General features: G+C 40.8%; 1 protein-coding gene across 16 annotated transcripts in view; it reads left to right on the top strand.

Annotated features, from left to right (window-relative positions):
- LOC127662779 (neurexin-3a-like) overlaps positions 1 to 27,690 on the top strand; it is a 467,216-nt gene that overhangs the window by 375,911 nt on the left and 63,615 nt on the right. For all 16 annotated transcript variants that reach the window (XR_007972918.1, XR_007972917.1, XR_007972916.1 and 13 more), the window contains one exon: positions 13,139 to 13,310. Coding sequence is in view for 13 of the 16 variants with exons in the window: in XM_052154109.1 (XP_052010069.1) it covers positions 13,139 to 13,310 (172 nt within the window). In the remaining 3 variants the exon portion in view is untranslated. The remainder of the gene's footprint in view (positions 1 to 13,138; positions 13,311 to 27,690) is intronic.

The following is a 27,690-nucleotide window of genomic DNA, read 5'->3' as shown; positions in this document are numbered from 1 at the left end:
GAAGGGTGTTAAGCAGTTGAAGTAATTTTAAGGTGAAAGAACAAAAGATAAAACCAACACACTTTGTGCAACTGGCATGCTTAGCATCTGATACTGGGTTCACCCAAAAATGAACATTAGACATTTACTCATCCTCATAATTTCCCAAACGTATGACGTTCGCTTTTGGTTGCAACACAAGGAAATGTTCAGTAATGAAAGTGAATGGTGACAGTGTCAGTCCCTTACATTCTGCTTAACTTCTCTTTTTGTGTTCCATGAAAGAAAGAAAGTGGTTAGAAACAACATGAGGGTCAGTAAATGATGACTTTTAAAAATTTTTTATGAAAGATCTCTTTTAGAAAAATATGAAAGACGCATTAAATTTTACAGCAAATTAGTCACTGTTAACATTAACCCTAGTCTAAAAAAAATCATTTCAGACTGCAGTGTTTAGCAGATAAGTGCAATAAGCTAATCATTTCTGTAAATGATAGACTACAGTTGAGGGGCTTTTATTCAAACACACTCAGAAGTGTAATGATTGCAACTATTAAATGCATGTTCTTTCAGAGGCTGAAAAAATAATCCAATTCACATATTTGGTGCTGATAATTGCTCTCAAATGCAAATAAACAATGTTTTTTTTCCCACAAAAATAGATAATCACCCCATTGCATTTTTGCCTCATTCGTTTGTGCCATTATAGGCTGTTTGTCTGATTTTATTTTAAGGTTTTGGGAGGTTTATAGTGAACCAGTTTCTTAGAAATGTTCCATCAACACTCACTTGTAGCATTTCCTAATTATATACATATATATATATATATATATATATATATATATATATATATATATATATATATATATATATATATATATATATACATATATATAATATTTTTTTATAGAAACATGTCAGATCAAACTTCTGTTTTTTCACATGACTCCTTGCAACATGTGGCAACTGCAGTAACCATGGGAACCACTGCTTGGGGATGATTGGGGTTAGACAGAAGCAGGATGCTGGATCTCTGAACTGCCTAACAAAGCTTCACACTGCCAACATCCTCAAAGGGTGGGATTTGTTTCAGCCCCATGCTTTACTTCCAAGCCCCTAACCCTTGATCACACTGCACCACTGGAGCTTGCCACTGCTTATTAGGGTGAGAACATGTATGGAGAAAAACCCAGGTCATACTAACACAGAATACACACTGCCACTTAACTGTTTCACGTGGACAGTGGCATGTCTAGATGTAACCTTTTTCACTCAATCCCCTCTCATGATCTCTTAAGACCCTCTCTCCATGTTTTGAGATGTCGCAATACCAATTGTCAGCGGCCTTGATTTTAGAAGCATTTTTCCCAAAGGAATTTCAAAATAACTTCAAATGAAGATTTCTAAGCCATGAACCATATCAACCAATTTTTATGTGAACAAAAAAACGTTTGTGAGTGGGGTGGGAGTGGGGGTGGTGGGGGGTCTTGGAGGAGAGAAAAAGTTACAAGATTAAGTTGTTTTTAAGTTCATGGAGAAAATTTATTTAATTTGACTTTTGGAACAAGCCTGACATCATGAAAATTACATGATGTCTATGTTACATATGTAACCTCCGTTCCTTGATGGAGGGAACTAGACGTTGTGTCGAAGAAGGGACACTAGGGGTCTCTCTTGAGCGCCGAACATGCCTCTGATCTATGAAAAAAGGCCAATGAGAATTAGGCAGACAGTATTTGCAATACCCCGCCCCCGGACATACGGGAATAAAAGTGGAGAAATACGTCAAGTTCATTCAGGAGTTTTCTGAGGAGCCGCAAATGGTCCGGCCACCACAGTGGCTCGGCTCAGCAACGGTGCCATCAGGGAACGGAGGTTACTCCGTCGCTCACTTCGACGTTGTGTCGAAGCGACACTAGGGGTCCAATTTAAATCATGCCATGCGCTGAACGGTGTACGTGTACTGCTGACACAAGAGCGGGCAAGTATTTCACGTGCAATGGCGACCAGTTGTGTCAGACTGCACGTACCCTTCCCCAATGCCCCATAAAAGTCATCGGAATCCTTCTTGTTACCCTAAACAGGGGAACAAGGCGATGCTTGCCAACCTGCGAACGGGCCGAGCCTAGCCGGGCCTCTTTTCTCTCTATGTTTCTCGCATAGAGCCAAATGGCTGGGGCCCTTACACGCATCGTGGGAAGGGGTCTTACCCAGTTTCCTATTTTTTCATGGGGAAAAGACCCTGCGGAGACCACACCTGCCCAGGGACGGGGAGGTAAAAGTGGCGAAATACATCACATGGGCCACTCAGGTCACATGTGGAAAAAATGGCTCGGTGGTAGATCTAGCCTCAAGGAGGGGGGAGTTGCTACAGCACGGCGACCGGAGGGCAGCTGGAACTGCCTAAGGGAGACGTGGGTCCACTCGTAAGGTGACCGTACCGCGCAAAATACAAACAGGAGGAGTCCACGCAGGAGTCCCAACCTGTGGAGCACCTATTCCAGTACAGGTTAGATTTGAGTACCCGCAGTGGATTGGGTCGGCGAATTCCTCCGCTGAATTGCGGAACCATAGGGCTAAGGAGGAGTCATCCAGGGACCTGAATAAACAGAATCTCCTGGGAGAGAAAGCGCACAGCCGAGGGAAAGGGCGCTAGGTGCAAGAGATCCACCCGGTCAGTCCATCAGCGTGTTACCAAGTTCTACCGGCTCGGACCTGAGAAAACACGGGATGATACTGACTAAACCCTGAGATTGTAAAATCTCGCAAAGGTATTAGTTGTTGCCCAACCTAATAGGGGTCCGCTGTCCACCAAAGCAGACAAAGAGCTGCTCAGAATGTCTAAAGCTCTGTGTTCGGTCCAAATAGGTATGCAAAGCACGTATCGGACACAGCAACGAAGGGGCTGGGTCTGCCTCCTCCCGGGGCAGCGCTTTCAAGTTCTCTACCTGGTCTCTGAAGGGCATGGTAGGAACCTTCGGCATGTAGCCCGGTTGCGGTCTTAGGATCACATGTGTGTCCACAGACCGAACTCTAGGCAAGTGGCGCTAGCAGAGAACGCTTGCAGGTCCCCGACCCTCTTGATGGAGGCGAGCGCGATCAGCAGGGCAGTCTTTAGAGAGAGGGCTCTGAGTCCAACTGATTCTAGCGGCTCGAAGGGGGGTCTCCGAAGGCCCGTGAGGACCACTGAGAGATCCCAGGAGGGGAACAGGCTTGGCCGGGAAGGATTTAACCTCCGGGCGCCTCTTAGGAACCTGATGATTCAGTCGTGCTTGCCCAAAGACTTGCCGTCTACTGCGTCGTGGTGGGCCGCGATAGCAGCAACATACACATACAAGGGACAGCCTCCCCTCCAACCTCTCCTGCAGGAATAAGAGCACTGACCTAACTGCACACCTCTGTGGGTCTTCAGCCCAGGAAGAACACCAATTCGCGAACAAGCGCTACTTCAGGGCGTAAAGTTGCCTGGAAGAGGGGGCTCTGGCTTGGCTGATCGTGTCTACGATGACAGGTGGTAGACCAGCTAGATCTTCCGCGGTCCGTCCAGGGGCCAGACGTGGAGGTTCCAGAGGTCTGGATGCGGATGTCAGAGCGTGCCCCATCCCTGAGAAAGAAGGTCTTTCCTCTGGGGAATTCGACAAGAAGGGACTGTCGCGAGGAGTACGAGGTCCGAGAGCCAGGCCCGGGTGGGCCAGTAGGGAACCACTGGGGTGACTTCCTCGTCCTTCCTGACTTTGCACAGCACCTGTGCAAGAAGGCTCAGTGGGGGAAATGCGTACTTGCGCAGCCCCGAGGGCCAGCTGTGTGTGCCAGCGCGTCTGCCCCGAGGGGAGCCTCTGTTCGGGCATACCAGAGCGGGCAGTGGGAGGTCTCTCGGGAGGTAAACAGGTCTACTTGGGCCTTTCCGAATCGACTTGAGTCACTGCTGGCTCCAAAGGAAGAGATGACGGGCGAGTCGCGACATGTGGCAGGAGCGCACGCGGCCTTGGCGATTTATGTACGCTACCGCGGTGGTGCTGTCTGACCTGACTAGGACATGTTTGTTTCTAACTAATGGGAGAAACTTCTGCAGGGCAAAGAAAACAGTCAGCAACTCTAGACAATTCATGTGCCAGCGCAGCGGGGCCCCTTTCCATTACCTTCATGACATAGCTATGTTACTGTATGTAATACATTTGCATAATGCCTGCCTCAGGAATGCACTGCTCAGGAATGCACAGCTCCTCGGGAGCTGAAACTCGGTTATGGTAAGGTGCGTTACGTTTCAGACACACGCTCTAAGCAGTTGGCCAATCACAAGAGACTGAGCCAGCTGACCAATCAGAACAAACTGGGCTTTTCGGAAAGCAGGGCTTTAAAGAGACCGGAGATAAAACAGAGCATTTCAGACAGAGGGTGAAAAGAGGTGCTGCCACAATGTACAGTATGAGTAAAAATATGTGTTTTTGGAATGTTAAAGCATGTAAACCTATTCTAGTAGACCCCCAAAATAAAATTATGAACCTGTAAATGAACATAATATGGTCTCATCAAGTTTTAAACAAAACCCACCCTAAACCTTAAACCTAAACTTAACTGATAATATCAGAGAAAGCAAATGTGCCCTGGTCGACTCGTCTTCTCTTCGGAACATGTGCCCTGGTCCTTCATGCAAATGCTCCATCACTTGAGCTACTGCGCAACTTGATTGTATTTGAATAAACTTTTAAATATAGTAGGATATGTGTTGTCAGTGTTAAAATGTTTCACCTTACAAGTCATGCGTTATAGTAAAAGTGTTTAGTTGACAAAAGATAGCATTGTACGAGAAACAGAACAAAAAGCAAGTGTTTAAGATCTGATAATCTGCCGTTTTACTCATGATTTGTGTAAAAGTGAATAAAAATCATTGTTGTTGTAGCACCTCAAGTGCTCATTTCACCATTAATCTGCTGTGACATATACAAAAATGTAGGTCTAGTAACATGATTCTATGAGACCCTGTTGTTTGGAACACACTGTCTACTTTCGGACACTGTTGTGCTAAATTTTGATCTTTGATTTTCCTGTGAAAATTCTACTTGAATTATTTTCCTGTCAGTTTACAGTAGAACTGCTATGCGTGAAATGCCCATCATGCCTCTCATTAGCATATTACCCCCAGGTAATGGTGATCTAATTACTAATAAAATGTAATGAACCATTAGAGTGAAGATGATTTTGTGATGCTTCACTTTCTCCTTCAGTTTTCGAGTTGCTCCCTCATTCTGTTGAGAAAGCAAATTATAAAAGTGAAGGAAAATATAGCATCACTTTCCAGCATCACTCTTTGCTATGCTTTTGTCTGCAGAATGGGTCTTCGTAAATAACGTCTAGTGAGACATTAGCTCAAGGTGGAGTAGTTTGCGATGTTGCAGAGGGATGTTTAGATAAGCATCAAACACAGACAAAACACTGTCTTTGTCTTGTGACCGCCCCGAGGATGTGGCGACTCATATTCTGTGCACACAACAGAGCTTATATTCAATGTGTTGTACAGTTATCTTGCCTTTCTTTTTTATTTTCATCCTGGATCTACAATAATTTTTATAAGGCATATGATCCTCTTGACTTCTTTTATACATCATATATACACTCAAGGTCTGTGTGTATGAATGGAAAGATGAAAAATTATGTTGGGCAGTGCACTAGACTCTTTTGGAGTACTGTGAAGTGCTTTGCATTGTAGTCTTTTTGTTTGCTACCTGTAGACCATAAATCATTATATGAATGTGACTCACATTTAAGCACTTTTGACCTCCATCCATTTTAATTTTTTGTTTTAGAAAGGAAGAAAAAACATCTGCACTGTCCTTGAAACAAACCACCCTTGTAGTTACACTATAATAGGACCACTGAAGGCCACTCACTCTCAAATTCAAAGTACATGTTTTTTTTCTTTTGTTTTTTTTTTCTCAATCCTTTATTTGTACTTCTGAAAGAAAATTTGGCTTGGTTTACTGTCAGCATTTTTTTTTTCTTCATATTTTAGTTTTACCATCATGTTGTTCTCAGTTTGCCATGCAAGAGTGTCGATGTAGTAATTTTGGGGTAGATTAAGTATTGACTGGCAGCTGTCTGGGTTTTGTGCACCCAATAACCTTGGCAGGCAAATCAGCAGCTAGCCATGATTTATATGTGCTTTCTGCCTCATCAACATGTTTGATATCTCTTTAAACTATTCTGAAAAACAGCAGCTCTTCAACACAGATGTCCAACATACACCAGGCTTGAGATCAGCAAACCTACTTGAAATTATGTGGAAAATGTCCTTTCTGTTTTTTAAGTATTATATTTTTGGTTTGTTTAGGGTCACTAGCACATGGATAGTGTAGCTCTGGTACACCAAGACCAAGGATAAAATGTCCTTTAAATGCACCATGAGTCATTACAGAAATATATTTCAATCCGATGATGATCATATTCTTTATTGTGCTGTTTAAAGGCATAATGGCATCTTTAAATGTTGTGGCTCAACCCGTTATGAGTGAGCTTTGATTGTGGTGTGTTTAATGAGACATTAATAAGTGTCAAGTTCCTGAAACTTGTTCTTCCATGCTGGTCTAATTAGTGTGACGAACAAAACATCATAATGACACTACATTTTCTCCATAATGTGATGTAAAATTGTCTTTATTATGATAAAAATGCTCTAATGATGCATCAAAAAGAAGAACACTTGTTTCCATTCACCCAATTGTTTCTCAAAGAGCATTATGTATTGTCTTCTGAAGCAGTTCACGGCCCAAAAATGTGTTGTTTGCAGGTCTCAGGTTTCACCAATGATAAAACCAATGCAGATGGCATACTAGGGTTTGTTGACATTACATCTTCATGGTAACGAAGTTGTAAAATTGGCTATAATTTACACATAAATGGATATTATCACAATAAAATTATTTCTCCAGACATATCCTTTTTGTCTTGTGGCTACACATTTGAAAAAGTTAATATTTGAATGTTCAAAAATTGCCCCCCATTCACTTCCATTGTAAGTGTCTCACTGGAACCAAGATTGTTATATTTATTAGTTGTTTTTATTTTTAAGAAAGGAGGGATGAGTTGAAATTAATTTTTGTAGTAATCAATATTATTCCACAAATGCTGTTGATTGAGCTCAACTTTTATTGAACCCGGAACATTCCTTTAAGGACATTTTTGTCTAGTTTTGTACAATAAACTATTTTGGTATGTATTGGGTTACCACTTGATGTCCAATATAAATTAATGCTCAGAAATGGTCCAAGACCATTCTGTAGACTGCAGTTTGGTAATGTTCCATTTAATGTATCCTTCATCAATCGGTCTTTTCGCATTTGGCTTGATCCAACGGTATGCCATGAAACAGAAGATTAAACAGAAGATATAATGAAGTTGTTACGAAAAGATCATATGCTATTTAGTGGCACACTTGAAATTATCGACTCCTATATTGATAAAACAATCAGCTGCAAAAAATGTCACTTCCATTTTCCTTTTACTAGCAATTGAGCTGCATCTCTCCTTATCAGCTCTCCACAGATGGGCACTCAGAGAGGGAGAGAGAGAGAAGGTTCATCTTATAGCCACTTATCAATTTGTCCATGTGATACAGTGGGGCAGTCCTCTTTACCTCTCACATGGCAGAGGAGAGCACAATTGATGACTGTGATTGGAGTTTGCATTCTGGAGTGAGGACTCTAACTCTCTAGCTAACAGACATGTGTGTCACAGAATACAAATAAAATCACCCGTTGTTCCATCTGCTGTTTATTCATTACTTCAACATTTTCTTGTTTATTTTCCTGAAAGGCATATTAGAATGGTGCATAATGATGATTTGATGAAGGTTAACAGCAAAACAAATGAAATGGCCTTGAATAATAGAGAGGTATTCAATTATGAAAGCTGGAGGGATGTATTTGTTAAGATTACTGCTGTATATATAGACATTGTTTTAAAGAATGGCCTGACTTCAATAGATATAACCCTGCATAACAAAGTTTACATTTTTTTATTTCATAAAATGCAGTTTCATATGTAAAGGAAGAACGATGAATGCATTTGGTATTTTAGATTTAAATATTAAAATCTATAATTGAAAGCTGTATTATTTTTCATAACACTTCAAATGTATTTATACTGCTAATATGGTATAATGTAAAGACTAAGTTCAAGACTCAAGATGTTAACGCTGCTTGCAGAAGGGATTATCAGGAATTATCTTTTCTTCTATTTATTTCTCTTATCGTATTTATTTATTTCTTGCCTGCAAAACTATTATGTTGCCCATTGTTTCAAACTCTTCATGGCAATCAGTGTTTTTTTTTTTGTTTGATTGTTTTTGCATGCCCTATTCCTCTTCAAATATAAAATGAGCAGAGCTGTATTTTTGCCTACAATAGAACAAGAGCATCAATAGGCACTTTTTCAGACGCTTAATCTGAAAGGATAATTCAACCATATATTTGACATTTAATTATTTACATTACATTTTTTCAAACAAAAATCATTAAAGTATCGTAAGCCTGGAAACTTGTATCTATAGATTCTGTCCATAGCATATCACACCATACTGAAATGTAACCACACAGGGAAAAGGGTATAATTGAAAATTGTTCAGAGCATATGCCCTGTTTGCACACCCTTCCTTGCTGGCACGAAGTTCAAATATAATGTGTGCTCGACAGACTATTTCCTTTCATGTATCACTTGTTCAAAACCAAGTTTATTCGTCCTTTTACCCTCCTGGATACAAGCATAGCAGTATTAGGATTGAATGTGAAGGGTGGGATAAGGTAGATGGAGAGATGGAGGAGAGAGAGAGAGAGAGAGAGAGAGAGAGAGAGAGAGAGAGAGATGGAGGGAGAGAGAGAGAGAGAGAGAGCGAGAGATATCCACACAAAAATGTCTTTGATGCTAAATATAATAGAGTGTTTCTGTGATCAAACAAGAAATACAGCAGCATGTGGATTTCACAGGCTAAAAGAGGCAGAGCCGTTAGATATTTCTTAGCACTGTGTGTATATGTGTTCATTTCTGTGGAAACAGATTTAACAAATTGCTCTTTATGTGTTTTGACTCATTTCCGTCTCATTAATATTTTACAACAGGGTAGAGATATGTTTTCTGTAGCTTTTCACACAGGAAGAACGGCAGGGTTACAATAACATACAATCCTCCTTTAAACCCAGTCTCAAAGGGGCCAAAGTATCATTGAACACAAACACTTTATTAAAACCCAACCACACACTGACAAGGTCATGTATATCTGTCCAATAAATATTCAGATGTGTGTCAGAAATAACTTTTTTGTTAAGAGGCAATATTTGCACCCAGAAATGATTTTCAGGGACATTTTTTTTTACCTTTATGACGGTATTTTATTAACCCAGTTTGCTGTCCATTTATGTCCAATACTTTGATTGATTTCAATTTCAATATTAATTTGAACAATTATGGCTGTTACTTTTAAAATCCAATTCCAAGGTCCACTGAAAAAATAAATAAATAAATAAATAAATATATATATATAACATTTAAAATTAAAAATGAGCTTGTTGTGGTAACAACTTAATTAATTGGTTTAATTCATAAATATTATATAACATTAACGAATCAATCTAAATTAGGTTACACCAACAAAACTAATTAAGATGGCAATTGAAGGTTACCACTTTTTACAGTGTAAACAATGTACATGTAGTCTTAACACAATACAAACTTTGCTTGCTAGAATCAATTTTAAATAATGTGTTGTTGAGTTTTTTCACCTTTTATACTAATCACATATTCTAAAACACTTGCCGCTGAGACAAATACAGGTCACTATTTCTTTGCCCCTACACTACATGTAAAATATCTGGGGTATAATTGTCACTTACAGTGGAATATTTGCCTCAAACCATGTTTAATATCTAAACCTGGTTGCATATTACATATAGCTATAAGTCACCAGACATAATATTACACCATGATTTTAAAATATTAAATGTGTGTGTAAGGCACAACATGAAATGTAGAGTAATACAATTAAAGCATGTATTTACAGTAATTATGATCAATAAATAAATGTATTAATAAAAACAATCAAAATGTTTTTTTTAGCAAATTTTAGCTATTTAGTTTTAAGCATGACGCATTCAGTCAGATCTTAGACGCTGGCTGAACTATTAATTTCAGCTTTAAAAAATTAAATAAATTTATAATAATATATACTGTATATATAATTTTGCATAACCATACAACCATGTAATTAATGATGACGGAGTGAGGGAAGGATGGTCAACCTCGCATTTGAGTCTTTGAGAATGTCTTCCAAATGAACTTGAGAGCACTTGGCCCAGATTTTTCTCAGATATTTTGTGGTGATAAATGCACTGTGTGGTGATAAACATCTCCCTTGATACAATTTATCATCTCTCTTAATTTTACATGCTGCAACAGATAAGACCAGTGCCAGATTTGGTTTAACATAACCATAAAATATATTTTTGCAGCACAGAAGGCTCTGTAGAGGGGGAGGGAAAGTGCACTGTGGAGGATAAACTGGTTGCAGAAAAAGAAAAGAAAAAAGATTCGAGAAAATCTATATTTACGCTGCAGATTAGCTATACCTAAACTAGGTTACCAACTAACACCTGTGCATGTTTTCAGGATTTTATATATATATATATATATACTCACCTAAAGGATTATTAGGAACACCTGTTCAATTTCTCATAAATGCAATTATCTAATCAACCAATCACATGGCAGTTGCTTCAATGCATTTAGGGGTGTGGTCCTGGTCAAGACAATCTCCTGAACTCCAAACTGAATGTCAGAATGGGAAAGAAAGGTGATTTAAGCAATTTTGAGCGTGGCATGGTTGTTGGTGCCAGACGGCCGGTCTGAGTATTTCACAATCTGCTCAGTTACTGGGATTTTCACGCACAACCATTTCTAGGGTTTACAAAGAATGGTGTGAAAAGGAAAAACATCCAGTATGCGGCAGTCCTGTGGGCTGAAAATGCCTTGTTGATGCTAGAGGTCAGAGGAGAATGGGCCGACTGATTCAAGCTGATAGAAGAGCAACTTTGCCTGAAATAACCACTCGTTAGAACCGAGGTATGCAGCAAAGCATTTGTGAAGCCACAACACGCACAACCTTGAGGCGGATGGGCTACAACAGCAGAAGACCCCACCGGGTACCACTCATCTCCACTACAAATAGGAAAAAGAGGCTACAATTTGCAAGAGCTCACCAAAATTGGACAGTTGAAGACTGGAAAAATGTTGCCTGGTCTGATGAGTCTCGATTTCTGTTGAGACATTCAGATGGTAGAGTCAGAATTTGGCGTAAACAGAATGAGAACATGGATCCATCATGCCTTGTTACCACTGTGCAGGCTGGTGGTGGTGGTGTGGGGGATGTTTTCTTGGCACACTTTAGGCCCCTTAGTGCCAAGTGGGCATCGTTTATATGCCACGGCCTACCTGAGCATTGTTTCTGACCATGTCCATCCCTTTATGGCCACCATGTACCCATCCTCTGATGGCTACTTCCAGCAGGATAATGCACCATGTCACAAAGCTCGAATCATTTCAAATTGGTTTCTTGAACATGACAATGAGTTCACTGTACTAAAATGGCCCCCACAGTCACCAGATCTCAACCCAATAGAGCATCTTTGGGATGTGGTGGAACGGGAGCTTCGTGCCCTGGATGTCCATCCCACAAATCTCCATCAACTGCAAGATGCTATCCTATCAATATGGGCCAACATTTCTAAAGAATGCTTTCAGCACCTTGTTGAATCAATGCCACGTAGAATTAAGGCAGTTCTGAAGGCGAAAGGGGGTCAAACACAGTATTAGTATGGTGTTCCTTATAATCCTTTAGGTGAGTGTATATATATATATATATATTTAATGTGGTATTTATTTATATTTTATTTTCAATTTGTCCTTTTAATATTTCTTTTCATTTTGACTAACTAACGTTTTTGTTTAGTTTGAGTTTTTTCCAGTGACTTTTTATATATATTTCAATTTCAGTTTTAGTATTTTAGGGCTCCCAAGGTTAAAACCATAACTAAATTCATTTACAAAATGTTACGGTGTTAAATTTCTCAAGGCCGTCTAGTGTTACCATGATTAAGTGTCATTTTCATGTTTAATGAAGGTGGATTTACAAGCCTTCAAATTTGATAATATACTGTGTATCAAAACTAAAGCTGCATTTATATTTTAGTATATACATTTTTATTTTACTTGTAGCACCTGAAATGTAATTTAGTTTAGTTTCAGTTTTTCCAATTATCTTAGTTTTTAATTTTTATTGCAGTTAACAGAACTTTTTTCACTTAGTTTTATTTTCAATAATGTTATTAACACTGGTTGTGCTTTTTTAACTTACATTCTATATAGGTTATTAAAATGTAGAGAAATTCTCCCAATGTTTCTGGCTCTACCAATGCTCATTAATGCTCTGCTAATTAATTTATAGTGGGAATCTTTCCAGCAACATTTGCACATTGTGGATCCGTGAGGGGAAACACTGCACACCTTCCTGTCCCATTAATCATTCTTATCTCTTTTTCTGTTTTAGCTTATGTATTGATTTAGGCTACTTTCACTGCATTATTTTAATCAATGAGCCTGATTCTTCACCTCCAAGGAGGGGAGAAGCTAATGGCTGATGAATACTTTTTATCAAGCAGACAAGTTTATCAAGGGTCATCAATGCTAATGGATTATTCAGGATCCCTCTAGAACAAAAGTAAAACAATAGGTAGCAGATTTCAAAGGCGCCTCAGTCATTAAAATGTACTGAGTAAATTGTATATGTTTATTGTGGATGTTGTAGATCTTGTGTCCAAATTTTATTATGTGCATACATTGTACATGGTTGCCACTGTCATGAAAAATCTATCAGGGAATTTTTGTATTTCCAGTCTTGGAAAAGTCATGGCAAATAATAATATATATTAAAAAATTCATAGAAAAATGATGTTAGGCTGTAAAATACATACAGCTATTTGTAATAGCAATATCTATACAAATACGTCTTAAAATCTTTATTCAAGTTCACTGGTCCAAAGACATGGGAACCTGATTGTAAATGTTGTAGAACTTCTTGACAAAACTGAGATATTGTATGTCCTTTTTTTATTTTCAGGAGCAAGGCAAAATCGGAGTCACATTCAACATCGGAACAGCTGACATTGTTGTGCAGGAGAGCAGCACCACAGTAAATGACGGCAAGTACCATGTAGTACGCTTCACCAGAAACGGTGGCAATGCTACACTTCAAGTGGACAACTGGGTCACCAACGAGTACTTCCCCTTAGGTAAGACATCTCACCGACTGTTTCAACCTTTGCCTTTTGACATCAGTAAGATAAATGGACAATACACAGAACTAGACAGCAACTGCTTTTGTGCTATTTCTAAAGTCACTTTTTCTCCTCAGTGACTAATCGGTGTTCTTTCTAACATTTAGGAACATCCTGTACGTGCCTCAACCACAATAGTAGCAACAAACAATGGATTTTCAACCTCTCTTTTTTTCCCTTTAAATTTGGTATCTTTTGCATTAAACAAGGTCATTGAGATTTTCTTTTTTCCACACATAGCTGGCAAATAAATAATTGTGTTTTTTGGCACGGCTTTGTGGGGTTTTCTGGAGACCAATGTCTGCAGTGACAGGGTGTGCTAGACAGCAGGTACTGTTTGCCTCACGTTATATCAGTGACAAAAAAACTAGCGAATTATGGGTTGTGTTTTTAAACACACGTTCTTTCAAGTAAATCTAGCATCTTTACTCCCTTAATTAAAATATTTTGCATCTACTTCCAAGAAATTCATCCAAAAAAAACAAAAGAAAATCATGTGCTAGTAAAATTCCTTTTAAGGCAAGTCATTCACTTGGCCACCATCTTGCTAATGCCCCCTCGGCAAGTATTTGTGCTTCTATTTACTTGAATGGGAAAAGACCCCAGATAACACCTTAACATTTCCAAGATGTCAGTTAAAGAGCATTTTAATAGAATCCGTTTCACCAGGAAAGCATCGCATTCTAATTTTTGTGTATAAACATCTGATAAACATCTTAAAATGAACAGAATTACATATATTCTAAATAATAAAGATTATGCCATAAAGACATCTGCCATTTGTCATATCAACATCTGAGATGAAACAACTTATAGATGTAGTGTAGGTGAGCAAACACTCAATAAGATATGTGAAGTCAACAATAAAATCTTAAAACAATGGTATTACAAATGTTACTTCTTTAGCTCAAATAATTTCTTTAAGCTTGTTAATCACAATTTTCATTCCCATCCTCTCAGGTGTACATTTGGCATGACAAGTGGTCCTTCTATTACGCATTTCCTTTAACGCAATAGTAGTATCTTCTCGGTTAATAATGTTATTTTTGCCTTTATACTCCTAAAAAGTCACTTTTATGCCACTCTAGTATGATTGGATCAATTGGAGAGGGAAAGTAAGTATAAAACCTAAGGTTGCTATGCCTTTAATGTATCTATAAAAATCAAGATTTGTACTACTGTAGATCATTGAGTAGGGATGCTGTTGCAATTAATTACTTAACTATTGTACTATCATTTGGATCTTTCCTGTAATTCAGGTACATGGAATACAGATTAAGTCATTACTTTAATTTATGGAAGTAAAGCTGAGATTTGACTACGCTAACTTAGAACTTCTTCTAAGCTGAGTCACACACAAGACACACACTTAATAGGCCACATGGAAAGTCTCACCACCCACTCTAGCCTTGAGCTAGCCCTGATTCTCCCATGGAGAACACACTCACACTAATTACATTACCTGACTGTGCTCACTGCATCAACCAGTCAATGTTGTTCCCATAGCACAGCTGGTAAAGCATGGCACGAGTAACAACAAGGACAAAGGTTTGAGTCCCAGGGAATGCATTCATACATGGATACATTGAATGCACTGTCATTTGCATTGGATAAAAGTGTCTGCCAGACATATAAATGTACTATAAATTGTATTTTGGCTGTGGCATTGCATTTGGGTACTAGGGTTATTCAGGGAATAATTTCGAAAGAATTCTCACCTTGAGTCAGAGAAATGTGAACTTTTGCACAATTTCATGGAACATGTCTATACACAGATGCAGTGTATAATAATGTGTCTAGTCTGTTACAGCAACATATCCATTTTTTTCTTTTGGAGCATCTCAGGGCATCATTTTATGTTCCTGTCGGCACTGAATAAACCCATTTTATGTGGCCAACTATGCTAATGCACCCATTTATCAGTCTGTCATTTCTATGAATGATATTAAGCATGAAAAATATATGCACCAGCGTGTTACTCTAGATGCATATGGATGCATTATAGAGAAGTCAGTTCCTGCCTATTTTAGGTCTGAAGTTTCATTTTTGCCAACATGGGTTTTGCACTAGGAGATGAGAAAATATATCATGAGATTTATAGGTGGCACAGTTATATAACACTTGTATTTAAATGTCAGCAAAATGTACTTTCTCTGCCAAAGTTTCAACATGGTAATAAAATATGTATACAGCTGAAGTCAAAAGTTTACATGCACATTAGCCAAATACATTTAAAGAAACATTTTGTTTTTCACAATTCCTCAAATTTAATGAAAACATTGCCTGTCTTAGGTCAGTTAGGATCACTACTTTATTTTAGGAATGTGAAATGTCAGAATAATTGTAGAAATAATTATTTCTTTCTTTCATCACATTCCCATTGGGTAAGAAGTTTACATACAATTTGTTAGTATTTGCTAGCATTGCCTTTAAATTGTTTTACTTTGGTCAAACCTTTTGGGTAGCCTTCCACAAGTTTCTTACAATAAGTTTCTGGAATTTTGGCCCATTCTAGACAGAACTGATGTAACTGAGTAAGGTTTGTAGGCCTCCTTACATGCACATGCTAATTCATTCCTGCCCCATCAGATTGAGGGCAGGGCTTTGTGATGGCCACTCCAATACCTTGGCTTTCTTGTCCTTATTCCATTTTACTACAACTTTGGCAATATTGTTGGGGTCATTGTCCATTTGGAAGAACCATTTGCGACCAAGCTTTAACTTCATGGCTGATGTCTTGAGATGTTGCTTCAATATATCCAAATAATTTCCTTCCTCATGATGCTATCCATTTGTATAGTGCACCAGTCCCTCCTGAAGCAAAGCACCCCCACAACATGATGCTGCCACCCACATGCTTCATGGTTGGAATGGTGTTCTTCGGCTTGCAAGCCTCACCCTTTTTCCTCCAAACATAACAATGCTCATTATTACCAAACAGTTCCATTTTTGTTTCATCAGACAAGAGGAAATTTGATCTTTTTACCCATGTGCACTTTGTCTTTTTTATGGTGGCTTTGGAGTATTGGCTTCTTCCTTTCAGGTTATGTCAATATAGGACTTGTTTTACTGTGAATATAGATAGTTGTCTACCTGTTTCCTCCAGCTTCTTCACAAGGTCCCTTGCTGTTGTTCTGGGATTGATTTGCACTTTTTGCATCAGACTACATTCATCTCTAGGAGACAGACTGTCTCCTTCCTGAGTGGTATGATGGCTGCGTGGTCCCATGGTGTTTATACTTGCATACTATTGTTTGTACAGATGATCGTGGTACATTCAGGCATTTGGAAATTGCTCCCAAGGATGAACCAGACTTGTAGAGGTCCACAGTTGTTTTTTTTTCTGAGGTTTCGGCTGCTTTATTTTGATTTTCCCATGATGTCATGCAAAAAGGCACAGAGTTTGAAGGTAGGCCTTAAAATACATCCACAGGTACACCAATTGGCTCAAATCTAATTACCTAAAGGTTTGATATAATTTTCTGTAATTTTCCAAGCTGCTTAAATGCACAGTTAACTTGAATTGGAATTTTGAAAATTGAAACCCACTGGAATTTTGATATAATTGATATAGATATTACTCACGTCATGCACAAAATAGATGTCCTAAACAACTTCTCAAAACTATAGTTTGCTCATATGAAATCTGTGGAGTGGTTAAAAAAAAAGAGTTTTAATGACTTTAACCTAAGTGTATGTAAACTTCAGAGTTCGACTTCAACTTCTGACTTCAACTGTATAGTCCGATAGCCACCTGTAAATGGGATGTGATTATGCTTGAAGACATGTGTCCCCTCATGGCAGGCTGCTCTTTGCTTTGGCTCTGGTTTCTTTGTAATGTTTGATTTTTCAATTTGAATTTGTCAGGACATTGATTAAGAAATATAATCTGTGGATTTCTGCATGTCAGGTTCTCTTTGACAAAGCTGCAGTCCTCATTAGTAAATTGGTGGTGCACTGCCATGGTATTCTTTATTTAATTTATAGGCTATATGAGGCCAATTCTTGAAGACCTTCAGAGCACTGAACCACACTAAGCATCTGTGCATTATTTTCCTAAGGCTTCAAAAAAACGCATGCCTAATAGTTCCACCACATCAGTTCCAGGGCTGTGCTTTTGCCAAGTACCATTACACCACCTTGCAGTGCTAAGCACACACAAATAGCAAGGGCAAGTTAGCTCATTGTGTCTTTCAAGCACACTACCTATTTATCTCCCATGGGTCTCGAAAGGTCAAGCAGAGATGTCTACAGGGCTCCAAGCACAGTCACCTAAAGCGTATGACTGTCATTACAATGTAACCCGAGGCTATGTGCAGAATACTTAAATAAATTTACACCAACCATCACTTTGAGAATAAAATGTGCTGTGCTTGTCCATTCACCATATTTGTTTAGAGATATTCATGAGCCAAGTGTCCTAATACAACCTCCTCACCATCCGAATATGAGCAAGCATATAAGAAACATATTTTTTTTGTCATCATTCGTTTTTGGTCGTAGGCAAGGGTGTGTGCTTTTGGCTGGATTTGCTTGGATTTTTCCAGAAAACGCTGAAGGGGGATTGAACCATTTCCATTTTAGGTTGTCTGCAACATGGAGTTAAAAATCAGTATTATCTTCTCTCACTCGCTCGCTTCACTTTACCATATAATGGACTTATGGTGTGGAAATGTAGTTTTCTAACTCACTGCAAGAGTCAGATAAGTAACTCGTTTACAAGAAACTGTACCTTCCTGTAATATGGACCAACAACTCCTTGCCATAAGACGATATATTTAGAAAGCAGCAGATGCTAAATCATGTGAAGAACTGTACTTGTTACTGATAACTACTGTGCATTCAAACGCTAGCAGCTGCTTTAAATGTTACTTAAAATCTGATCTAATCCAATGGTGTTTACACCAGAATGGCATATCAATTATAATTACAATACATCTGTTTAATTCAGAAGGAAATTGATGTTAATGAATTCTATCAACTTCAGCAAAGGCTGTATGTCACGTCACTGTTTACTTGTGAAAGACTCTGAAAAACAGTACATTTAATTAGTTTATTTATTTTCAATTGGAAAGGATTTTAAAGGGCAAATAGAGAGAGGCTTAAATCCTGTGCAGAATCTCATCCCTCATTGGAGACTTTTAGAGTTGGAGTGAAGACCAGACTCTCCAAGACACAGACCCAGACCCATAAAAGACCTCATAAAACCCAGATGCTGACCAGACCTCTCACAATCCAGATTCAAACCAAGACTAGACACTTTGAGTTCCAGATCCAGACCAGTACCTATCCTGAGACCCAGATCAAGACTAAAACTTGTCAGTCTAAGAGCTGTCAATGTCAGTGATCTGACACTGAGAAAATGCTACATTTATTGTAGCATCCATTTCAGATACCAAACAATCAAGTTTTTCAATGCTTCCAATATTTCTATGGATCACCAACTAGAGCCCCATGCCAGATGTGTTCAGTGAATTCAGGAGTATGAATACTGCACTGACTAGAGGCTGTAGTATACAATAATTACCACTGTTTGTACACTGGAAATAGACCATATGCCAAAACCTACGGAGACCCTGATCAAGACAAAGAGTAATGGCATTCAAATCAAAGCCAAGTTTTGGGTCTAAAGATCAAGAAGATTGTGGAGCAGAGGGGGGTGGGGCCGGTCGGAATATCGCACGCCCGGTCCTCAATCGGCCTGATAAGGCGCGCGAGGGATAAAGGCGGCCCGTGACGATGGTTCGAGAGAGAGAGAGAATGTTGACAAGCCGGTTCTCGCCTCCTCCTTGCCCATCCTTTAACTGTTTTACATTTTCCTTTGTTTGAGCATCCTGCGTCACTCTATATAACCGGTCATTTATAATGGTAAAATAAGGGTATGACATGGCGATGCCAGGCCGGAGTTGTTGACCATCGATTACTCTCACTTGGTCAAAGGCGTGCTTAAGGGTTTCGTCCCTCGACTGCTCCAAAGGGAAATCCCCCTCTGGGAATTCCCTGAGAGGAGGGGCGGTAACGGTGGCCGGTGACGATGGTTCGAGAGAGAAAGAATTACGGGCATGTCCGTCATGTGTGTGTTTGTTTATGCTTTTGGTTTAAGTTCTCGTTAAATATAATTTATATTGACAAGCCGGTTCTCGCCTCCTCCTTGCCCATCCTTTAACTGTGTTACATAGATCAAGACTGATCAATGACACTAATCAATGAAAAATAGCTTATTAGCCCAGGCATTATACTGTATGCAGATTCCATTACATAAGGAAAGCATATGATTTGCCTGCCTGATCTGATGAAAATTATGTGATTGTGGTGACATTTTTGCAAAATGATTTTTCGTGGATCCTTATACGTATTGCAGCAGTTCCAATGTAAAATTTCAACTCTGTGGTGCAAAAACTTTTCTACCTAACAGATGAGGACTTTAACTAAGGTTAATTCTCTATAAAATGTTTAATTAACAAAACTGACCTCTCTACCCTAAACCTTATACATAAACCTAATGGATAGTATTTTTAAAAAGCCAATGTGAGGTGAAAAACAGATTAGGTTTTGAAGGTTACTGTGTAATTGAGTTTTAAATCAACAAAACCAACTTACCAACCCTAAACCTTAAACCTAAACAAACCAATAGTGTCACAAAAAGTAATGTGTGATATGACAAATGCAATTGCTAAAGTAACCACATCATTGTGTGGCGCTTCAGTGATACTTTGTTCAGGTGTTGACTTGCATGCTCTTTAGAGCCCTTTGCTTTGCCAGTGCAACTCTCTATTAGGATAGCTACCACACCTCACCCTCAAACAAGCTTGGAAATGTAGTTGGTTATGTAAAAAACAACAGTTTTTAGAAAACTAAAAAAATAACACTTCCGACCTGTACATAAATTATGTAATAAGAAATGTTCCTGCTATCGGAGCAATGATGCAGTAGGGGGCAGTCAACACTCCAGCTGTACAAGCAACATGCCTCGTCAACCAACAGTCTTTAACAGATGCACTTTTGCACCCAACGACAGCTGGACTGAGCTGGGATCTCAAATTGTATGTTTTTGAAAGTTTCAAACTACATTTAACTTTGCACATCCTATTAAAACAGGAGAGGGATGTAGGCCAATCATAGGGATATGTTCAATTATATGAAAATAATACAAACAATATTTTTACTTTTAAAGACACTTTTTGTATTGTCTAAGTGCTTTACTTGTTTGTTGCCACAGTATATGTGTCAGGATCTGGGTTGTTTCTCTCTCACTACACACACTCATTCACACACTCATCTCACTCACACACCAGCACACACACACTTACATGTTTGCACTCTGGCATCACCTGTTGATCATCTCAATCAGCGCTCGCGCTGATTTGCAGTGACACCTGTTTCTAGTCTTGTCTGATTACTCTGTCTACTTCTGGTGTTTGCTCTCTCTGTTCTGTGTCGGATTATTGTGTGTGTTACGCGTTGTGTAATGCTCTCTCATCTGTCAGCAGTTACTCACCACGTCTTGTCATGTGTAGCTGCGCTCGTCTTAGTGTATCCTGTTATCTGCTGTGGTGAGTTTCTACAAGGCTTACTCTGCTCAAGCTACTTTCTACAAGGACCAGTACCTTCTGTTCGAGTGAACTTTCTGCTCCACGTTTCCACTCCTGACAAGTATCCTCTGTGTAGCTGTCTTCCTGGGGAGCATCATTTGAGTTCCAGTTCTGCGTTATCCACTACAGACTTCCTTTGTTGTTGACCATTAAAGACTTTGAATTGAGTTACTTTTTGCATTTGGATCCTTTTGTTGCACTCTGACAGAATAATCCGACCAAGGATGGATCCAGCAGAGGAATCGTTTTTCTCTGCGGTAAGGATTCAAGGAGCTATGCTGGGTCGACACGAGGAGGAATTATCTGCTGCCAGACATGCGGTGGAGAGTTTGGTTGCACAGGTGAATGATTTATCTGCTCGTCTTCTCCATGTGCACCAGGAGTCACCAGCAGTTCAGAGTCGTCCTTCTCCTCCAGAACCTCGTGTGAACAATCCCCCATGTTATGCCGGTGAGTTGACTGAGTGTCGAGCCTTTTTGACTCAGTGTGAGGTGGTGTTTTCCCTGCAACCACAGACTTACGCAAGTGATTGCGCCCGTATCGCCTTTGTGATTTCGTTACTGATTGGGCGTGCGCGTGAGTGGGGAACCTCCGCTTGGGAAGCAGGGACACCCTACTGCAGTCGTTTTGATCTCTTTAAGGAGGAGATGATTAAGGTCTTCGACCAGTCTGTTTTTGGTCGCGAGGCTTCACGTCTTCTGACCACCATTCATCAGGGCAGAAGAACTGCAGCCGATTTCGCCATTGAATTTCGCACCCTGTCCACCACATGCGAGTGGAATGAGCCTGCCTTGGTTGCTCGTTTCCTGGAGGGTCTGAATGTTGATTTGAAGGAGGAGATTTATGCTCGCGGTTCACCTGACCAGCTCGACCAACTGATAGAGCTGGCGATTCGTCTTGACAAGTGCTTTGAGCAACGGCGACGTGTTCGAGCAATCTCCGCTACACCTAGTGAGCCATCTACTTCCGCTGCTTCCAGACCAGACCCTGAGCCCATGCAGTTGGGTAGCATTCGCCTCCAGGCTGAAGAGAAACAACGTCGCATCTCCAACAGACTGTGTCTTTACTGCGGCGCGGCTGGCCACTTTGCCGCTTTATGTCCGTTAAAAGCCAGAGCTCGCCAGTAGACCGAGGAGTACTGGCGAGCGCTACTGTGACGTCCTCTCCATCCAAGTCCCGCACCATCCTGCCCGCGGTTCTTTGTTGGGCTGGTTCTACTGTTTCATGTTCCGCACTAATCGATTCAGGTGCTGAAGGGAATTTTATTGATGAGAAATGGGCTCGGGAACATAACATCCCTCTAGTGGACTTGAACAATAGTACCACCGTCTTCGCCCTAGATGGTAGTATTTTGTCTGAGATTCACCGTGTCTCCTGTCCGGTGAGTCTAGTTATCTCTGGAAACCACCAAGAGACTATTTCTTTTCTCATTTTTCAGTCTTCCTATACCCCCATTGTGTTAGGACATCCCTGGCTAGTCCAAAATAACCCTCATATTGACTGGGTCAAGAATACCATGTTGTCTTGGAGTCTTTCATGTCATGTAAATTGTTTAGTTTCTGCTATTCCTGTGGTTTCTTCTGTTGCTGTGTTTCAGGAGGAGCCTGGAGATCTGTCTGGAGTCCCGGAGGTGTACCACGATTTGCGAGCGGTTTTCAGCCGCTCCCGGGCCGTTTCCTTACCGCCTCACCGCCCTTACGATTGTAGCATTGATCTCCTTCCTGGCACCACGCCACCCCGCGGTAGATTACATTCTCTCTCTGCGCCCGAACGGGAGGCTCTAGAAAGATACCTCTCCGAGTCACTTGACGCTGGGATTATTGTCCCGTCCTCCTCTCCTGCCGGTGCTGGGTTCTTCTTTGTGAAGAAGGATGGCTCGTTACGTCCCTGCATTGATTATCGGGGGCTGAACGACATAACGGTCAAGAATCGTTACCCCTTGCCCCTTATGTCGTCGGCTTTCGAAATCTTGCAGGGCGCAAAAGTCTTCACAAAGCTGGATCTACGTAACGCATACCATCTCGTTCGTATTAAGCAGGGAGACGAATGGAAGACCGCTTTTAACACCCCTATTGGTCACTTTGAATACCACGTTCTTCCTTTCGGGCTGGTCAATGCTCCCGCTGTATTCCAGGCGTTAGTCAATGACGTCTTGCGAGACATGTTAAATGTCTTTGTGTTCGTTTATCTAGACGACATCCTCATTTTCTCACCCTCTCTCGAAGTACACATCCAACACGTTCGCCGAGTCTTACAACGACTACTCGAGAACCGCCTTTTTGTCAAGTCAGAGAAATGTGAATTTCATTCTTGATCGGTCACGTTCCTGGGTTCGGTGGTCTCTGCTGAGGGTATCAGCATGGATCCCGAGAAGGTGCGGGCGGTTCTCGATTGGCCTATTCCGGATTCTCGTGTTGCTCTCCAGCGGTTTTTGGGATTCGCTAACTTTTACAGACGATTTATTCGTAATTTTAGTCAAGTCGCGGCCCCTCTGTCTGCTCTCACCTCAACCAAGTCTCGTTTCGTTTGGTCTGAGGTGACGCAAGATGCTTTCGATCGACTCAAGAGGTTGTTCACCTCCGCGCCCATTTTAGTCACTCCGGATCCTGAGAGACAATTTATAGTCGAGGTCGATGCCTCCGATGTTGGGGTGGGGGCTATTTTGTCACAGCGATCTTCTCTTGATGACAAGGTTCATCCGTGCGCCTTCTTTTCCCATCGTCTTTCGCCGGCTGAGTGCAATTATGACGTGGGTAATCGGGAGCTTTTGGCGATTCGGTTAGCTCTGGGGGAATGGCGGCACTGGTTGGAGGGAGCCAGTGTTCCATTTATTGTTTGGACTGTCCACCGGAACCTCGAATACATCCGTTCCGCCAGGAGACTTAACGCTCGTCAGGCCCGCTGGGCGTTATTTTTTGGTCGTTTTGACTTCTCGATCTCGTTTAGACCAGGTTCCAAGAACCTTAAACCCGATGCTCTCTCACGGCAGTTCGGTTCTTCAGTGGAGGCTTCGACCAAGGAGGTTATTGTTCCCCAACACTGCGTGGTCGGAGCTGTCGTCTGGGGAGTCGAACAGGCCGTAAAGAGGGCTCTTTCACACGTTGTCAGACCGCCTCGTGCCCCAGAGGGTACGTTATTTGTTCCCGAGACCGCTCGTTCAGCCGTTCTCCAGTGGGGTCATGCCTCTAAATTAGTCGCGCATCCCGGTGTTAGGGGTACCTTGGCCGCTATTCACCAGAGATTTTGGTGGCCCACTAGAGAACGTGACATTCGTCGGTTCGTAGCGTCGTGTCCTGTCTGCGCCCAGACAAAATCAGGCAACTCTCCGCCTGCTGGCCTTCTCAGACCACTTCCCATTCCGTCACGCCCATGGTCGCACATTGCTTTAGATTTCGTTACCGGTCTCCCGTCATCCGCCGGCAACACGGTTATTCTCACTGTGGTCGACCGTTTTTCTAAAGCAGCTCATTTCATTCCTCTTCCTAAACTACCGTCCGCTCGTGAGACCGCCCAAGTAATGGTTGATCACGTATTTAAGATCCATGGTCTTCCTTCGGACATTGTTTCTGACAGAGGGCCTCAGTTTGCTTCTCAGTTCTGGAGGGAATTCTGCCGACTGATTGGGGCATCCCCCAGTCTGTCATCAGGATTCCATCCTCAGACTAATGGGCAGGCCGAACGAACAAATCAGATTCTCGGACGCATGTTGTGCAGCTTGACTTCACAGAGCCCTGCCTCTTGGTGCGATCAGTTGTCCTGGGCTGAATACGCCCATAATTCTCTGCCGTCGTCCGCTACTGGGTTGTCCCCATTTGAGAGCTGTCTCGGTTACCAACCTCCACTTTTTACATCACAAGACTCTGAGACTTCCGTGCCTTCCGTACAGGCCCATATTCAAAGGTGCAAGCGTACTTGGAGGAGAGTGAGATCGGCTTTATGTCGCACTAGAGCATGAACTTGTAGAGCTGTGAATCGTCATCGGGTTAGAGCCCTTAGATACGTATGTGGGCAGAAGGTGTGGCTTTCCACTCAAGATCTACCTATACACGAGGGCTCACGTAAGCTTATGCCCCGTTTTGTCGGTCCCTTTGCCATTGTGAAGGTCCTTAGTCCGGCAGCTGTCAAGCTAAGATTATCTCATCAGTTACGCCGGGTACACCCTGTATTTCATGTGTCTCGTATTAAGCCTATCATTCGCGCTCCCACCCGTCCCACCCTTCCTCCTCCACCTCTTGACGAAGAGGCTTCCATTTTCAGAGTTCACAGGCTGCTTGATGTTCGCCCTCGAGGGCGTGGCCACCAGTTCTTGGTGGACTGGGAGGGCTACAGTCCTGAGGAGAGGCGGTGGATCCCGGCCCGGGACGTCCTGGACCGCTCGCTCATCGAGGATTTCTACCGGGCTCGCCAGGCCTCTCCCTCGGAGCGCCGGGTGGCGCTCGTTGAGGGAGGGGTACTGTCAGGATCTGGGTTGTTTCTCTCTCACTACACACACTCATTCACACACTCATCTCACTCACACACCAGCACACACACACTTACATGTTTGCACTCTGGCATCACCTGTTGATCATCTCAATCAGCGCTCGCGCTGATTTGCAGTGACACCTGTTTCTAGTCTTGTCTGATTACTCTGTCTACTTCTGGTGTTTGCTCTCTCTGTTCTGTGTTGGATTATTGTGTGTGTTACGCGTTGTGTAATGCTCTCTCATCTGTCAGCAGTTACTCACCAAGTCTTGTCATGTGTAGCTGCGCTCGTCTTAGTGTATCCTGTTATCTGCTGTGGTGAGTTTCTACAAGACTTACTCTGCTCAAGCTATTTTCTACAAGGACCAGTACCTTCTGTTCGAGTGAACTTTCTGCTCCACGTTTCCACTCCTGACAAGTATCCTCTGTGTAGCTGTCTTCCTGGGGAGCATCATTTGAGTTCCAGTTCTGTGTTATCCACTACAGACTTCCTTGTTGACCATTAAAGACTTTGAATTGAGTTACTTTTTGCATGTGGATCCTTTTGTTGCACTCTGACAATATGTATCTGGTAATGTAATTTATTTTAATTGTTTGAATTATAATATATAATATACAGTATATGTATTATTATATTAATAATTATAATTTTAAATTACCTTTATTTGGAGCACTTTCTCAGTAAATACTAAAATGTGATTAATTAATTGGCACATCATGCTATTAATATGATTAAAAATGTTTATCAATTGGCAGCTCTTGTTGAAATGTATTGCCTTTCAAGGCAAGCGCTGTAGTGAAAGTGTTGAGATGTCATAAGATAGCATTGTGTGAGGAACAGGGAGAAGAGTAAATGTTTACAAACTGATCATTTGCAGTTTTCCTGGTGATTTGTGTGAAAGGGAATAAAAGTCATTATTAGAGTAGGGCCTCCAGTGTTCATTTCACCAGGAAACTGCTGCAATGCATACAAAGACCCATGTAGAAATCATTTTGCAAAAATGTTGGTATAGTAACTTGATTTTATGAGACCAGGTTGCAAATTATTGCCTAATGGAAAGGTTCATCAAAACGAGAAGCATATAACCTGCAAGGTAGAGGGGAGGGAAACTCAAAAATCATCTTTACATTTCTAAAATTGAGCAAAGCGAATGGAATCAGTCCAAATCTTTATCACTCTGTCTGCAGCCCCAAACTGTCCCACACACCCCTGCAGTTTGGCTGGAAATGTCAGAGTGTGTCAATCAGACTGGAGCTTGATGCTATGTTCGACAGACAAGTATATTCGTAGGACAGGGGTTACAAAATGAGCACAGAGGGGATGTTATAATTATTTTTGACACACGTGTGCACAATATGATGGCTCAACAGTGTGTGTCTGTGTCTACTTCTTTGTGCATGTGTGTTTCTTTTTTATGTTCCTCTGTCTGCTTTGGCAGCTCCAGGCTGGGTAATAGGGAATGACAGCAGGGAAAATAGTAGACAATTAGATAGTGGGCTCTGCTGTTATGCTATAGCACTGACTTTGGTTCATAGTGCCATACTTCAGTCAAATCACTGGATAATGTTTGGTTCCATCAACAAAGTTGGTTGTACTTTTCAGTTTTTTCATTTTCTGTCCCTTCCCACACACCTTGCTGAAAACTGTCAGTCCAGGATCATTTCATTCACCAGAGTGCTGTTCATTTACACCATGATTTGATGGTTAAGTACAATACTTTCTATACTCTTAATGTTTAGTGTATAAATTATTTGTGGTCAACCGATATATTGCTGAGGCCTATAAATCAGCCTATGTTCTGACTTTTTCAATTACAATTTAATACAATTGGTTTGATTCTGTATTTTTTGGAGAAAATGCGATTGCTAATGTGAAAATGCTATGCATGGTTGCTGGACTACTGTGTGTACTGCTATTTCCTTCTTCCTAATATATTAACAATTTCTTCATGTGCAAATAAATTATCAAAATGCTACAACTAAACAGAAATCAGAAGAAACTGCAACCTACCATTTAACATACAATATCTTTTATTAGATTATTTTTTACAAAGTTTATTTTTTAAACTTTTGTGTTAAATTTAGTAAATATAGTGCTAAATAAGTGTTTATTATTATTTTTTTTGCAATTTTATGTTTATGTTATTTACTATATTAAATTGGTTGATATATCGGCATTGTATCGGCCACCGCACTCTCTGGATATTGGCATCAGTCATTAAAAAACCCATATCGGTCGACCACTATAAATTATAACATGAATACGTCTCGGGTTACAT

Source organism: Xyrauchen texanus, chromosome 22, assembly GCF_025860055.1.
Source record: "Xyrauchen texanus isolate HMW12.3.18 chromosome 22, RBS_HiC_50CHRs, whole genome shotgun sequence".
NCBI classification, from domain to species: domain Eukaryota; kingdom Metazoa; phylum Chordata; class Actinopteri; order Cypriniformes; family Catostomidae; genus Xyrauchen; species Xyrauchen texanus.
The sequence above is the reverse complement of the archived record's forward strand: the minus strand, read 5'-3'. Positions and strand labels throughout refer to the sequence as shown.